Source organism: Paramormyrops kingsleyae, chromosome 10 (genome assembly GCF_048594095.1).
Source record: "Paramormyrops kingsleyae isolate MSU_618 chromosome 10, PKINGS_0.4, whole genome shotgun sequence".
Classification (NCBI taxonomy): domain Eukaryota; kingdom Metazoa; phylum Chordata; class Actinopteri; order Osteoglossiformes; family Mormyridae; genus Paramormyrops; species Paramormyrops kingsleyae.
The window spans coordinates 8682245-8699333 of NC_132806.1; the positions used below are offsets into that span (position 1 = coordinate 8682245).

The window sequence follows — 17089 nt, forward strand, 5'->3', positions numbered from 1 at the left end:
AAAAACTATTTTGATTTCTGCACAATAATATAATTGATCAGATTCACAATTTTGGACAAAAAACCCTTAGGCTGAAATGATTGAAAAGGATACTTTTTAAACTAATGGCACATACTTTTACACCAATTAATTCAAACCCAAAATCTTCACAAAGATTCATGAGGTTTTGAGGTCTGCAAACATCAAAGAAGTTTTTCATTGATAACTTAGTCATAACTTGCCACGGTCTCAGACTGAGAAGGATTGTCAGTTGTCAGAGTAATGCACAGTGATGTGTTTGTTTCATCCAAATTGTTTGAAATGACTGATGTTTGAAATGACTGATGTAAAACATCAGCTCTATCTGGTAAAATACACAACAGACAATCTGGTCTTTGGCACACGTTTGGTTCATTGTTTGAAGATAGATGGATCCCTTTTCTAAGACTATACACAGCACAGCACATTGTAATCAGATGCATTTTATTTCTCAAAGCGCATATTTACATAAACTGTTACTGAAATCCACCTGTGGTCCTGATGTCCATTGTACCCTTGAATAGCGTGTCATATAGCTCAGTTGCATGCTTACATGCTTCTTGCTGCATGCTGTCTTCATTGTGCTTTACTATTGGTTTCCCAACATCAAGAAGAAAAGGAGAAGTAACTTTGGCTTGAAGATGAGGACTGAATCATCTCAGACATCCAGTTACCCGCAGTGTACCCGACCCAAGTGGACGTTGATCTTATTTTCTCATTCTGAAAGGCGGCCAGGATGTTTATCCTGCTTGTGGCCTCTTTTCTGACCTTCCTGTGCGACGGTAAGCCTGTTCTCCTTTGTCTCCTGCTAATGAACTATTGCCATCTTCATGCCACCTAAATCCATGAATGCATGTAAATGTAAATACATGTAAAGCTAGAGAAAGTCATGCGATCGGTTGCACATTTCTGCCTTGATATATTACTTTGTCCAGACTTTTAATTTGGCTTCATACAGTACTTCTACGCGCTCTCCACTACAGAATTAATGCTTCGTAAAAATTATAATTAATATTTAACGTTAATATGAGCAAATGGCATACATTTGGGGTACTTTCGAGTTATATGTTTTAGATATTTTGGTAAGCGACATTTGACATCTTGGACTTCAAAGTCGTTAAACAGGAAGTCCGTTATGAAATTGTTCTGTTTCAAATGGGACATATTTGCGGTCCTGAACTCTTTGACTTCATAAATCAACCCTCTAGAGCAATGTCTTCCAATCTGGTTGTCGGGGCAAAAATGTTCTGTTGTTCGCACAACAACACTAACCACTCTAGTAGCCTCCATGACTACTTTATTGTATTTTCAATATTATTAACAAATTTTTTTAATCGTATGGTCAGCGTTCTGCAGCCATAACAATGGCTTCTATCTAAGGAAACTTTGTTTTTGCATTACTTGCGCCTATTTTCACTTGACTCAAACCACCATGGAGATATTGACAGGATAAAATAGCACTGTCTCAGTTAGCTATTTCTTCCTGTCACTATGAAATTTGGGCTGCATGTATTTGTGCTGCTGGAAGCAGTATTAACAGAGGTACTAAATGTTTGATTAATCCGTAACACTGGCAAATCTATAAGATGTACATTAGAATATTTACAAGTGACAAAATGTAAATCAGTAATGATGTGTGAAGTAGAGCTATGCAGTGTGACTTTGTTTAAATCTTTTTGTTCCTCTTTGTAAGTTAATGAATATTACACCTTACAAAAGGCTTACTACAAAATAATGATAAAGGCACCAAACAGTTCTATGCTAGAAGGAAATAATGCATCCTGTGGTTAATCCAAATTATATGGTGCAAAATTCCGATTTTGCTGAGCATTCCATGTTTCAGTTCCTTTTTCAAGTAAAAAAAAAATATGTATATTCAGGTTTCGCATTGAAATAACCAGATACTTCTTTCCCACTGAGAATACTGCTCTTGGACAACTTTCCTGTGAATATAATTATGTCTTCTTATATTAGCCAGACATTGATTTAGAATGAAAAAATATTTGGTAACACTTTACATTAAGTGAACCTACATAATGCATTCATAATGCATTCATAATGCATTCATAGAACATTCATAAGCAGCATGCAAGTATACCTTAACATCCTAACATCCCTTAACAGGTTTAATATACAATAATATCAAATATTACATGATTATACAATTATAATGTTTGTTATTATTATATAATGTTTGTTATTAATGTATATTACAGCTGTTAAGAGATGTTAGGATGTTTTATGAATACTTAATGAATACATTATGAAGGTGCACTGAACATCTTATGAATGCAATATAAAAGCATTATGAAGGTGCAGTTAATGTAAAGTGTCACCAAATATTCAAATAATGCAAACTATTGTTCTCATAATTTTATAAGTTTATGGTTAGAAAACCTATGTTTTATTATTAAAGTCTAGGTATTTTTTCTATGTACTAATTTTCTTTTTGTTAACAAACATACACTGTATGGACAAATGTATTGGGACACACTTCGTAACCACTGAATTCAGGTGTTTCATTCAGACCCATTGCTACAGGTGTAAAATCAAGCACCTAACCAAGCAGTCAGGTTTATCAACATTTATGAAAGCTCCGTGAATTCAAGTGTGTTACTGTACTCTCATAGGATGCCACCTTTGTAATTAGCCAGTTCGTGAAATTTCTTCCCTGCTAGTATTCCACAGTCAACTGTACGTGGTATTACTGCAAAGTGGAAGCATTTAGGAACAACAGAAATTCAGCTACAAAATGGCCGACCATGTAATGTAACAGGGAGGGATCAACAAGAGCTGAGGTAGATACAGCATAAACGTCGCCAGCGCTCTGTTGACTCATTAACTGCATGGTTCCAAACTTCCTCTGGCATTAACTCCAGCACAAACACTGCGCTGGGAGCTTCATGGAATGGGCTTCCATGGCCGAGCAGCTGCATGCAGATCACCAAGTACGACGCTATGTGTTGGATGGAGTGGTATAAAGCTCACCTCCAGTGGAATCTAGAGCAGTGGAAATGTGTTCTGCAGAGTGATGAATCACATTTCTCTGTCTGGCAGTCTGATGGACGAATCTGCGTTTGGCAGATGCTAGGAAAACGTTACCAGCCTGACTGCATTGAGCCAACTGTAAAGTTTGGTGGAGGAGGGATAATGGTATGGGGTTGTTTTTCAAGGGTTGGGCTAGGCCCCTTAGATCCAGTGAAGAGAACTCTGAAAGTGTCAGCATACCAAGACATTTCTATGAATTCTATGCTTCAACTTTGTTGGAACAGTTTGGGGAAGGCCCTTTTCCGTTCCAGCATGACTGTGTCCCAGTGCACAAAGCAAGGTCCATAAAAACATGGTTGGGTGAGTTTGGTGTAGAAGAACTTGACTGGCCTTCACAGAGCCCTGACCTGAACCCCATCAAACACGTTTGGGATGAACTAAAATAAAGATAGGGAGCCAGGCCTTCATGTGCAACATCAATGCTAAACCTCACAAATGCTCTTCTGTTTCAATGGGCAAAAATTCCCACAGACACACTGCAAAACCTTCCTAGAGGAGTCGCAGCTGTTACACTTGCAAAAGGGGGACCAACTCTATGTTGATATCTATGGATTCAGAATGAGATGTCATAAAAGTTCCTGTTGGTGTAATGACCAGGTGTCCCAATACTTTTGTCCATATAGTGTACATATATTCAGAAAGTGATTGTATATCCATCACATGTATCTAAGGTAGGGTCACAGTGAGCCAGGAGATTATTCCAGTAAGCAGAGGGCATGATGAACAGGACACACTGGATTATAGTCTATCAAATGAAACACATAATTTACACACACCAATCCATCTAGACCACATATATTAGATATTTGAAAAGCAGTCAGAGTTTCTGAAAGAACTGAGGTTCATGTCAGAATTGAAGCACCACCCCGCAAGTGCTTTGAAAACATTTATTCATCTCATATTTCATCTCAAGTTATCCCAAATAATAATCATATAGTTTTATATAGGACAATTATACAATCACATACCTTATTAGCGAGCACAGAATTCATAACTGTTGAGCCACGTTTCCAGTAGTTAGTGCCTGATATGAAAAGTGTTGTTTGGGGTTCAGTGGTTTCTTTACCTTCTGGAATTTTATCACTTTGACTTTCGAGAATTACTAAAAAACATGGATACATCAGGTAAAAAATGTAAGCATAACTCTGAGGAACTTAACTAAGGCAGCAGCATCTCCAAAGTTCTGATTGTTTTTGTTTCGATGACACAGAAGTCGTGAACTTTATTTACGCACAAGATATTACAACATATTATGTTACTGACCTTTGTAAAAAAATCTGTTATACATGGAAAAATCAAACGAAGCTGTTTTACTCTGACATTAGTGCAATCATTCCTGTCCCAATCCTCAGGCAACCCAGCTAAGCCACATTCGATTTCTAATGCACCACATGATGTTGTTTGTCAACTAATTATGAAGCCCTTGATGACCTTCCTGCATGGGGGGATGGATCGAAAACCATTTTATTAATATGTCCATCCAGTACCGGGATACTGGACTCTAAATGTACATACCTTACCTTATCGTATTAAGATAACTGACATTGTGCAAATTGAGTCCCAGATCCAAGACTCCTTTAGCAATTGGTCACAGAGAAAGGAGAAATGAGAAGAGTGCCAAACTCCACGTTCTATAGATAACTGTGCGATGTGTTTCCTGAATTTGATTTTGCTGCCTTTTAGTCGGAGTCTGTCCTGCCACAGAAGCTGGTTCCGGTACTTTCATTTCCTCCTTTCCCTCCATGCATAATACACACCATCCCTAAATCATGTCATGTAAAAACCCTAACAAACTGAACTATGTGATCATGATATACAGTGCCACCTCCAAAGCCCAAGGCATGAACCTCACCATCACTGGGAGTGTACAACATGCAAATTTTAGGTGCTGTTCACACATTTAGAACATTTATTTATTGCAAAGTAAATGTACAATGGAGATATCCATTAATTTTTGTTGTTGTTGTTGTTGTTGTTACGACAATGCCTTTTTCATTGTGTATCTTTTTTTCTTTTATATGTTTTAATTATACTTATATTTGGAGAGGTTGAGCTTATAAACTCTATATACTGGGTGACATTAAATCAATTCCCTTCTCTGACCAGCAGCACAGCAACCCCCCACGATCAAACTGAATTCTGTGATTGTGGCTCAAGACTATGTGGTTGTGAGAGTCAACAAGCCCTTAACCCTTACCTGTGTGGGAAGGAATGTGACATGGATGCCCAGGCTGTCCAAGCACCGAAGACACATCTCGGATATCAATGGTGCACGCAGCATCTTCAAGGTGGACAATCCTACTGTGGACTACACAGGCACATACAGGTGTTACAATCAGAACCAGCCGGACTTGGGCTCTTCGGTTCATGTCTACGTCAAAGGTAAGCATCGAAACCAAACCAATTATATATAAAATATAAAACTTCTTCTGTTATCACTAGCTAATATGAATAGTTTGCTAGTTCAACCTCGAGTGCGGCCTGTTAGGCTGTCCTTCGTTTTCAGTATGTGTTTTCCTTTGACAGACCCCCAAAACCTTTTCACGTCGGGATACATGTACAGACCAGTAAAGAAAGAAGGCGATGACCTCCTGTTACCTTGTCTTCTGACGGACCCTGATGCCACTGACTTCTCCCTTCGTATGGACAATGGCACCTCTGTGCCCCAGGCCATGAACTACACCACTGACCCCAGGAAGGGTATCTTCATCTGGAACCTTCAGCCTAGCTTCATTGCGGACTATGTCTGCTCTGCCAGGATCAACGGGGTGGAGAAAATCTCCAGACCTTTCTCTATCAACGTCATTCAGAGTGAGCCAATGAATTATATTACTCCACTTGATGCGAAGACAAAATGGCTTATTGTAGTTTACTTTGGTTCTGGAGCCTTGCAGTAAGAAGTTTGAGTTTTCATGTTTTTTATTCAGGGCTACGTTTCCCGCCATATGTATTCCTGGACGAGGTCGAGTACGTTCGCATTGTGGGAGAGAGTCTTCGCATCTCCTGCAAAACTCACAACCCCAATTTCAATTACAATGTCACGTGGAAACACTCCTCCCGCACTGTAAGTGTCAGACTTCCCATGAACTTTCCACAGTCTGTCAGATGCAGAGACGTTCACCCCCCACACAAGAATTTTGGTCTTGTCTGAATTCAAAAGCAGCCACCACAGACATTGGTGCTCCATTAATGACTTGTTACTTCCTGCCTGTGTTCTGATTGTTACTCTCACTAAGCTAATATCTCCTCCCTAGAAACTGAACGTGGAAGAAATTGTGAATGCAGTGGATACTGAGGGCAACCGTCTTGACATTGAGAGCATATTAACAATCCCTGCAGTAAACCTGTCCGATACTGGAAACATTACCTGCACTGGCAGTAATGAAGCAGGTGTTAACAGGACGACCACCTACTTGGAGGTTGTGGGTAAGTTCCAAAGAGTACACTGACATTTTTAACAGTGCCAGGTGAGTAAGTCCTATAGTAAGTATGAATTCATGGTACATCTATTTTACTCTTTAGAGAAGCCGTATATCAGGCTTTCACTAGAGCTTTCACCAAAAGTTACTCGAGAGGATATGTCTGTGAAGGTCAATGAGGGGGATGATCTGGAGCTTGGCGTCCATATTGAAGCATACCCTGAGATCAAGGATCAAGGGTGGATGACTTCTGCATCTCAGAATGACTTCTCAGAGTCAAGCAGCTTCAATCGCTACAACAACAGGTCAGCTACTGTATAGTTCCTCACTTAAATTCACACACACGGGCATTTTGTCATATTCACTATAACGCATGTACAAAACTATTTCTTTTGGTAGTTCAAGATCTTTTTTATTCAGTTTATTTCTTTGATAAATTTCTCCAATCCACAACCTGCATGACAAAAGCTAAACTAAACCCTTATCATTTGGGCAAAGAGCAGTTTCCTGTTGTGCTGAATCAGCTGGCCTGATTTGTGGCAGGTTTGCGGCAAAGCTTGTGCTGAAAAGGATGACCTCCCTGGAACAGGGCTGGTATACCTTCTACGCCAGGAGTGAAAGGATCAACAATTCCATCAGCTTCAGAGTGCAGACCTACCGTAAGCAAGCCACCACATTCCCCTAGTCAGGAAATGAGTTCACACACACTTTTATGATGAAAGTTCAACTAGTTCCTATTTTGGTGACACTTTTAAATGATCTTATTATAAAAGAGAAGACTTTGTCCTCTGCCACACAATTCTGGTTTCGAAGCTACATCATATTGTAATCGTATTGTAAGACTTATTGGATCAAGAACAGAGAACTCGGTTAGATCAAACCATCCCTCCATGTTGGAAGACTAAAGGCAATTCTCATTCTCCATTCATCACCTTGGCATGTCCTTCAGTGTTCTCTCTCTCTAATATTCTAGAGAAACCTTCTGCCACAGTGAGGTGGGAAAATGGCACCACACTGACCTGCAATGCCTTTGGGTTCCCAGCTCCCAGCATCCACTGGTACCAGTGCTCTGGAATTAGAACCACGTATGTGTTGAGGTTCAGGGATGGGAGGGGATGTTTCCCTTGAGCTTGTATGATGTTAATTATAGCACAATATCAAAATATATTAGTGGTTTTATAGATATATTGTTTTCTGCTCACTAAATCTCTACCCCCTATTCTAGTGGTTGGTTTTGAACAAAATGTTATATATTTGGTGGTGATTCCAATGTTTTTGGCTGGGCAGGTGCAGAGAGAATACCACAGATGCTCTAAAGGTGCTTCCAGCGCAGACAGTGGAGGTCCTGCATGAGGCGTCCAGCCAAGAGGAGGTGGAGAGCACGTTGCCCGTGGGACCAATCAGCCACAGGACAACATTTGAGTGTGTGGCCTCCAGCCTAGTGGGGGAGGCAAGTGACGCATTCAGCATGGAGGTCTCTCAAAGTACGTCTCCCCCAACCGGCTGTCCTTTTTCCACCCAGTAATAAAAGATGGTAGCTTGCTGCCCACAATTTGTAGCATTCTAATTGTCCAGTAATAATGACTGGTTGCTTAGTAACCGGGTACCTACAGTATGTGTCACTATGAAATAAATTAATACTCTATGTGTTACTCCATAGACAAGCTGTTCATGCCAACCCTGGTTGGAGCTTCTGCCCTGGCAGCATTTTTCCTGTTGCTCCTGATGATACTGCTCTACAAGTACAAGCAGGTAGGAAAAACAGATGCAAAATGTCCTCTTGGTAAACAGTGAAGCAGACAGACTTGTAATATAAAATATTCATATTAAATTATTGAAGTACTTTTTTTTCCCATTTTCATTGAGTGACCAGTTGTTGAACACACACCATCTGGTCAGATTCAGCACTTCTTCTTTCATCGTTGTTAGAGATTAATCGTAGGATGGTGCTGTTGTCTGCAAATTGGATAATGATCTTTGTGTTATGGGTGGGCATGCGGTCATAAATGAAGAGCAAACTGAGTATTGGGCTCAGCACACAGCCTTGCAGGACACCGATATTGAGGGTCAAAGTGAACTACATGCTGCAGTCAGTTTGGGAGAAGGTCCCTAATCCAGTTATAGATTGGTGTAGGCCCAGGCTGAGCAATCTGGAGACCAGTTTGGATAGCTACAGACATGACAGCAATGTTGACCAAGCTCCAGAGGAAGTATCCATATTTGAAATCATTTTGCAATTATTGAGTTAAGGGTAACTGAGCTTTAGTCATTCAGGGAACAGACTGCAGTTTTCTTGGGTATCAGTACAGTGATTGTTGATTTAAGACAGGTTTTATCTGCTCACAGTGTTAGTGAGAGGCTGAACATGTGACACCCTTGGCCTTGAGAACAAGTCCAGAATCTCCATTCAGCTCAACTGTTTTGTTGGCGTTGACCCTGTGCAGGGTCTGCCTTTCTTGGTTGGTGTGGAGCACAGGTGCCTGCTAAGTCTCAGAAGGTGTGGTCCTGGGGCCAGGCTTCCAGTTTTCTCTATCAACACGAACAAAGAAGTTCAGCTTGTCCAGCAGTGACACGTCCCTTGGCGATGGGTGTGGAGAGCTGGCGTCACTGTAGGCTTTAGTGTTGTCTGATCTGAAGACTGCATGTCACATTTTGAGTTGTCTCAGAAATCACTGATGAACTATGGTTTCTGTTTTGGAATGGCTCTCATCCACCTCCCTGAAATCAAGCATAATGTTGGATGTCTAGGGTCCCTCTTACTAACCTGGTGATCAAAAAGTGAGGCTCTTCAAATCGTTTGGCCAAAAGGGGCACGTGCTCTGGCACTTCCAGCCCCCCCGTAATGATGACCATTATAAATTCTCTCTCAAGAAAAAGGACGTCGTATATTTTAACATTAGTAACTCTTGGTCCGGGGAACAGTGTAGCCCAATAGTGACCATATCTGTACACTAACAAAACAAGCTGTGTTTGGTAGGACAGCATACAGCCATCTTGGAGCAAGTAAACTGACTGAATATATATTTTGATCTGCAGAAACCCAGGTATGAAATCCGCTGGAAGATCATTGAAGCCAGCAATGGGAACAACTACACCTTTATTGACCCTATGCATCTGCCGTATAATGAGAAATGGGAGTTTCCCAGGACCCAGCTGAAGCTAGGTACTCCCTCCTTACTCCACATACTTGTATATATGATTTAAAATGGCATATGATGATACATCCAAAAGAAATCTTCATGGTCATATTAAAAAATGCACCCTGTTATTTGCATCTTCCAGGGAAGGTTCTGGGTGCTGGGGCTTTTGGGAAGGTTGTGGAGGCCACTGCATTCGGCCTGGGAAAGGACGACAACGTCACACGTGTTGCTGTGAAGATGCTCAAACGTGAGTTGGGGTGACAGACAGCTCCCTTGTCCTTGAGTGACCTTGGAGCTGTGGACCCCAGACACCTCACACATAGGGATATTTCTCTGTTGATCAGAAGCATCTTGTAGCATGGTATTGGGTACCATCATGACTGAATTCCCTTGCAGCCAGTGCACACTCTGATGAGAAAGAAGCCCTGATATCTGAACTGAAGATCCTGAGCCATCTGGGGGAGCACAAGAACATTGTGAACTTACTGGGCGCCTGCACTCATGGAGGTTGGTCCAATGGCCAGAGGGAACACCGGGAAAAACAACAAAGTATTCCTGCACTCCTGGAACTGGGAGCTAAGCAGATGAATGTGATGAGTGCAGCTATCTGTGTGGTCATGGTGCTGTGGACTCAAGTCCTGTTGTCCTTGTGTCCCATCCCAGGTCCTGTCCTGGTGATTACTGAGTACTGCAGGCATGGTGACCTCCTTAATTTCCTGAGGAACAAGGCCGACACTTTCCTCAGCTTTGTAATGAACATGCCAGACTGCCAGGAGGAGACCACCAACTACAAGAATGTGTGTTTAGATAAGAAGTACATAAGAAGGTAAAAGTCCATGACAAAGCCCTATGCTGCTATGCACTCATGCAATTAATTTAATTAATCAAATTAATTGGACTTTACCAGTTAAAATCTGAGTATATATATATATATATATATATATATATATACACTCACCTAAAGGATTATTAGGAACACCTGTTCAATTTCTCATTAATGCAATTATCTAATCAACCAATCACATGGCAGTTGCTTCAATGCATTTAGGGGTGTGGTCCTGGTCAAGACAATCTCCTGAGCTCCAAACTGAATGTCAGAATGGGAAAGAAAGGTGATTTAAGCAATTTTGAGCGTGGCATGGTTGTTGGTGCCAGACGGGCCGGTCTGAGTATTTCACAATCTGCTCAGTTACTGGGATTTTCACGCACAACCATTTCTATGGTTTACAAAGAATGGTGTGCAAAGGGAAAAACATCCAGTATGCAGCAGTCCTGTGGGCGAAAATGCCTTGTTGATGCTAGAGGTCAGAGGAGAATGGGACGACTGATTCAAGCTGATAGAAGAGCAACTTTGACTGAAATAACCACTCGTTACAACCGAGGTATGCAGCAAAGCATTTGTGAAGCCACAACACGCACAACCTTGAGGCGGATGGGCTACAACAGCAGAAGACCCCACCGGGTACCACTCATCTCCACTACAAATAGGAAAAAGAGGCTACAATTTGCACGAGCTCACCAAAATTGGACAGTTGAAGATTGGAAAAATGTTGCCTGGTCTGATGAGTCTCGATTTCTATTGAGACATTCAAATGGTAGAGTCAGAATTTGGCGTAAACAGAATGAGAACATGGATCCATCATGCCTTGTTACCACTGTGCAGGCTGGTGGTGGTGGTGTAATGGTGTGGGGGATGTTTTCTTGGCACACTTTAGGCCCCTTAGTGCCAATTGGGCATCGTTTAAATGCCACGGCCTGCCTGAGCATTGTTTCTGACCATGTCCATCCCTTTATGACCACCATGTACCCATCCTCTGATGGCTACTTACAGCAGGATAATGCACCATGTCACAAAGCTCGAATCATTTCAAATTGGTTTCTTGAACATGACAATGAGTTCACTGTACTAAAATGGCCCCCACAGTCACCAGATCTCAACCCAATAGAGCATCTTTGGGATGTGGTGGAACGGGAGCTTCGTGCCCTGGATGTGCATCCCACAAATCTCCATCAACTGCAAGATGCTGTCTTATCAATATGGGCCAACATTTCTAAAGAATGCTTTCAGCACCTTGTTGAATCAATGCCACGTAGAATTAAGGCAGTTCTGAAGGCGAAAGGGGGTCAAACACCATATTAGTATGGTGTTCCTAATAATCCTTTAGGTGAGTGTATATGCACGTTTTCCACAGAGTTTTGCAACTTTCTCCCATGTTAGCACTTTTTGATTAGAATTCATTTTCTTTGGCATGCAAATTTCCTTGGTTTTCTTTACTTACTTGACTGCTAATCCCATGTGGTGTCTACAGCGACAGTGGGATCTCGAGTTCATGTTCTGACAACTACCAAGAGATGAAGCCAGTCCCTCTACTTGTGCCAGCCTCGGCAAATGGTAAGCAGGATATCATTCTTGTCAAATTTTTACAGCGCGCTAGATCAGCAGTTTAACTTTGTAGCATGGATATTCCTGATCTCTAGATGGAACGACAACCAACATGAATTTAGGAAAAAAATTAGATACTCAAGTAACAAAATCAGTATGTATTTTTATCTCTCTCTGTGTATTGTGAGATTCTGGAGTTTCACAAAGTGTTTTTTCTTTCATTTCCACACCACAACATTTGCAACACAGCTCCCCCCCTCCCCCATCTGCATGCTTTTGGCTGCTCCATAACCACTCCACAGCAGAACCCTTGCTTTAGAGGCTAGCTATAGTAGTTTTGTTTTCATTTGCACTTGTGCTATTATTTAGAGAGGATATCCATCTCAGTGTCAGCCAATGATATAACGGTCATGAAATCAGCAGGAAATCTTATTTGTCAATGCATATTATGAGCAGACATTTTATTGGCTGTAGTACCTGGATAAATTTTTTCTGCTGGGCACGCAGATCTGAGCATGCTGTTCCCTGTTCCTTAGGTTTCATTTATTTCTGTGGATCAAGAGGTTTCATGTGGAGGGCAATGTAGACATCACACCTTTGTTGTAAATGCTTTTATTATTATTATTATTATTATTATTATTATTGTTGTTGTTGTTGTTGTTGTTGTCGTCAGGTAAGAACAACATGGGATAGATAGGAAGACACGGCTAATGCTACCCGGGTATAGATTAACTGGGAGACTTTACCGCATTCCCGCATCATAACGTTATAATACAGGGTTGGCAACTTTAGTCACCTGGTTGGAGTGACAATTTCAATCCCAGACTAATCTGCACACACGTTTACATGGATGTAACAGTTTCATTACCTTGCTTTGCAAAGGGGTATGTGTGTGTAAATGGTGTATTTGAAAGAATGGAGAGACATGTGTCATCACCGCCACTTAACTAAATGCCTGTTCTGAAAAATACCTAAATAAGGTCATTCTGTTACAGCTTTATAAAAACATCTGCTAAATGACAGCGTGATATAGTGTAATATAGCCTATTAGTGCTGTTAACCAGCTGAATGCTATAATGCTTGCAGTTGGGCACAAAGGTTTTACATTTGACTGATTGTTCGGATAGATGTTGTTTTTTTTCTTTCTTTCTTTGCTGTGGTGGCAAAGGTGGGTCATGATGGAGAAATGTTCCCAGCAGAAACACCGGTTCGTTTGGAGGTCTGGCAGTAGGGAGGGCAGCTGGTTACATGGGAGACTTATGTCACTTTTCTGTTTTTTAATTAGTGCCCCTGTGTGACAATACTGTGGAGGACAACTGGCCACTGGACATTGACGACTTGCTGAGATTCTCCTACCAGGTGGCACAAGGACTGGAATTCCTCACTGCCAAAAATGTGAGCAGGCAGCAGCAGAACCCAACTGCTCACTTGTGGCTGGATGTTTTTATGTCTCTATGCATCAGATCATGGTGCTGATGAACTAGAAAAAGCTGTAACCATCAATTGTGGGGGCACTTTGAGGGACATCAAGGCTTCCATCAACTGATTGTGATGATCTGTACAGTGCATCCACAGAGATGTAGCTGCCAGGAATGTGCTTCTGGCAAACAGTCGCGTAGCAAAGATCTGTGACTTCGGCCTGGCGCGAGACATCATGAACGACTCCAACTACGTGGTAAAAGGAAACGTAAGTTGCATGTTTTGTTCACATACTTATTCTTTACATTTTTTTCCCACTGCTTTTGCTGTGACACCATGGGCCACCAGTGCTCCTCTTGTGGTTCTTTATAGGTTTCTGATAAAATATAAATCAGAGGAGCAAAGAAATGTGGTTTCCTTTGTGAGACTGCAGACTGCAACAAAAGTCTTTGCACACCCAACTTTACCCAACTTCCCTTTTAAGTTATGACAGCAATAAAAACCTCATTTGACAATCCTCAGTGTTCTTTACATGCATATTCCGGCATAAAAGTTATAATAGCTGAAACTAAGACATGCTGCTTTGTGTGTGTTGGGCGTTCTGCTGGTAGGCTCGCCTTCCTGTTAAGTGGATGGCACCCGAGAGCATCTTCGACTGCGTCTACACTGTGCAGAGCGATGTCTGGTCTTATGGGATCTTACTGTGGGAGATCTTCTCGCTGGGTGAGATGGGAAATTCACAAACATAAACACAAGCTGCTTCTAACACCTGTATAAAATCTGTCTTTGTGATTCTGAATTCACTGGGCTTTTACATGACATCATTCTGTCAGGTAAGGGCCCATACCCCAGCGTCCTTGTGGATGGCAAATTCTACAAGATGATCAAATGTGGTTACCAGATGTCTAGGCCAGACTACGCCCCACCGGAGATGTAAGTTCATCTTGTTTTGTTGGTCTTAGGCCAACATTTTTTCAGAAGCTCCCTATTTGGGTGTACTTCTATTTAATATAGTTGAAAACATAGCACATTTTTAGGAACATTCTCTTTAACAACCGAATAAGAACAGAATAACTGGATTTGCCCATTACTTTCCTTTTCTGAAACCAAATAAGAGAAAGACTGGGATCTCATCTCCCAGAGCATTTCATACTTTAAGAAAGTTTCTCTGTTTTGTCAGAGAGTGACAGCCTTTGGTACCATATACTGGTCACATTTACACTGTTTTAGTCTGTTTTATGTGAGCTAGAATAAAATTAAAAATTTCATGGCAATAAGTCAGTTATAAAATGTATTATTATTATTATTATTATTATTATCATCAACATCATCAAAATAATCTATCAGGACAGAGAGGAGCATGGGTAATTTCAGTTTGCTAATTAACCGCTACAGGAACAATTAGCAGAAGGGTACGCCAACCCAATCTATAAAACGCCTGAACCTGGAAGTTCTCCTGTTAGGTACACAATCATGAAAATGTGTTGGGACCTGGAGCCTACCAAGCGACCGACTTTCAGCAAGATCAGCCAGCTGATCGAAAGGCTTCTCGGAGAGCAGCCCGACCAGGTGAGTCGTAGTTCCCATAGGATGAGAAGAATCTAGCATAGAGAAAGATCAAACACATTTTCCAATATGCAAGAGGCAGCATTTAGACTGAACATCTCAAAACAAAGCCTACTTTTTAAACTGAAGTCTGTTATGACTTAATTTGATTCAGATCCCTAAGTACACTAATGTTATTTCTGTTTGCCCGATTTATACTAACGCAGGGCTCAGTGTTTAAGCCTGCACTTCAGACCAGCCGTCAGATATTGTATGGATATTTCTGCCATTTTCCATGCCTTCTCCACAGCAGATTTACCAAAATGTTCAACAGGATGCTCCAGATGAAGAACCCAGTGAAACACAAGAGGCTCCAAAGCACTGCGAAGGCTCCTGTGATCAGGAGGAAGAGGAGCAACCACTGATGAAGACCAACAATTATAAGTTCTGCTGAGGCGCCCATCTCCGGCCCGAGGTGTCCAGGCTCTGTCTCATATTAACCATCAACAGCCAACCTTTTGCAAACTACTATGCTACAACGTAAACCAGCATAAACCTAGTTATATTGCAGTTAGTCATTCAACCCACAGAAGGGTTATTTAGGGTGCTGAATCAGGCAGACAGCAGAGGAACGACAGTGACCATGACGATGAACCATGAAATGATGCAGAGTTTCCAGTAAGACAGTCTGGACATCTATTCCTTGTCTTTTTTTGTTCAATGGATACACATATTTCAAAGAAAATAATCCTGAATTTCTTTAGTACGGTTACAATATTACTGGCTTACACGAGTGCCTATGAATAACATTTTGTTTTTATCTACCAAACTCAGGGAAGAAAGATTGCTAGTCTCTCTGAAACCATAAGCGTCAGCATCTTTCATGGAAAGTTCCTCACTGTGCAGTTCACATGCACGCATTCTGTGTGCAGACAAAACATTCACGTAGTGTTTACATTCCAGAGAGTAAGTATGTCTGTTTATTAGCGTACAACCTGGAAGGATATTCATGATTGGATATTATTGGTTCTATTCTAGAGATCAATTTAAAACTTTTCTTCAGCAGGTTAATTAGATTTAATGTCTAATGATCTAATGTTCACAGATTTATTTACAATTATTCATCATTATTTTGGCTCGGTAACAGACCAAAATATGCAGCGATCACTGTCTTCAGTTTTCATTCATTTAATTATGTAGCACTCAGCTTATACTGCCAAAAACATCCACGTAGTTACTTGATTTTTTATATATATATCCAACTGATTTATTTAAAGCCAGAAGGACTGAAGATAAGAGTGGTTGACACCTTATTTGTGGATCAATGTTCTCACAAATGTGCTATTTTGGACATCAGTTTATTATTAAAACCTTGGTAAATGGTAAATGGACTGCATTTATATAGCGCTTTTTACTACTCGTACGAGTACCAAAGCGCTTTACAGTTATGCCTCACATTCACCCATCCACACACACATTCACACACCGGTGGCGGAGGCTGCCATGCAAGGCACCAACCAGCTCACCGGGAGCTTGATAAAGCTTAATGTTTAGCTCATACTATTAGCTTGCTATGCTAGAGAAGACATGTTTGTATGTATGGTTACAGATTTACCAAGCCTACAGTATGCTAAGCCATGACGTATATAGAATTGATCTGATTTGGCTTTTAAATGTTTTTTTACTGTTTGCATTTCATGTTGTAATTTGACTTACATATACACTGGAAAATTTACATATCAGAACATTTGTACTAACATTTTTGTTAAAATAAAAAAATTAAGAAATGAAATGTATTTTGCTTGTTACCATACATGCTGTTGAATAAAATGAACGATTGTAATGTATGTCATACTATGTTATTTAAATTGTTTTTTATACTCTTAAGAGAAACAACAACAATATTGATACAAATACCCCATCATCTATGATTTAACAATAACGATTGCTTTAAATACATTACATTAGCAATATGAGTTATTATGTCAATATGTCTCCACCCTTACTCTCCACCGCCATTTACTTAGCTCACCATCAGCAAGGCGGAAGCAGAGAGGGGTCAGTGCATTTTGAGCTACGAATACAAGAAAATAGGACCCAGAAAGATCAGGCCCTTG

The 17089-nt window shown here is 40.8% G+C and overlaps 1 protein-coding gene across 4 annotated transcripts; it reads left to right on the forward strand.

Moving 5' to 3' along the window:
• Window positions 1-644: 644 nt before the first annotated feature.
• Window positions 645-16819, forward strand: csf1ra (colony stimulating factor 1 receptor, a). Of its 4 annotated transcripts, none has more exons than XM_023833972.1 (21): window positions 645-800; window positions 5176-5448; window positions 5593-5877; window positions 5994-6130; window positions 6321-6492; window positions 6589-6790; window positions 7029-7144; window positions 7459-7570; window positions 7773-7969; window positions 8146-8237; window positions 9522-9648; window positions 9768-9872; window positions 10022-10132; window positions 10289-10451; window positions 11935-12017; window positions 13294-13403; window positions 13573-13695; window positions 14039-14150; window positions 14261-14360; window positions 14891-14996; window positions 15283-16819. In XM_023833972.1, the coding sequence occupies exons 1-21, from the start codon at window positions 755-757 to the stop codon at window positions 15424-15426; spliced, it is 2916 nt and encodes a 971-aa protein (XP_023689740.1). In that variant the 5' UTR covers window positions 645-754; the 3' UTR covers window positions 15427-16819. The 4 variants fall into 4 exon arrangements, with proteins under 4 accessions (XP_023689740.1, XP_023689739.1, XP_023689741.1 ...); XM_023833971.2 differs by having other exon boundaries at window positions 659-800; window positions 5173-5448; XM_023833973.2 differs by having other exon boundaries at window positions 659-800; window positions 5173-5448; window positions 15286-16819.
• Window positions 16820-17089: the final 270 nt, after the last annotated feature.

What these genes read in the sequence shown, in the direction of transcription:
- csf1ra (XM_023833971.2), top strand. Translation starts at nt 755, where the DNA reads ATGTTTATCCTGCTTGTGGCCTCTTTTCTGACCTTCCTGTGCGACG. An exon ending in TGCTCTACAAGTACAAGCAG is followed by an intron (nt 8,238 to 9,521) that starts GTAGGAAAAACA and finishes TTTGATCTGCAG; the next exon opens with AAACCCAGGTATGAAATCCG. An exon ending in TCGGAGAGCAGCCCGACCAG is followed by an intron (nt 14,997 to 15,282) that starts GTGAGTCGTAGT and finishes CCTTCTCCACAG; the next exon opens with CAGATTTACCAAAATGTTCA.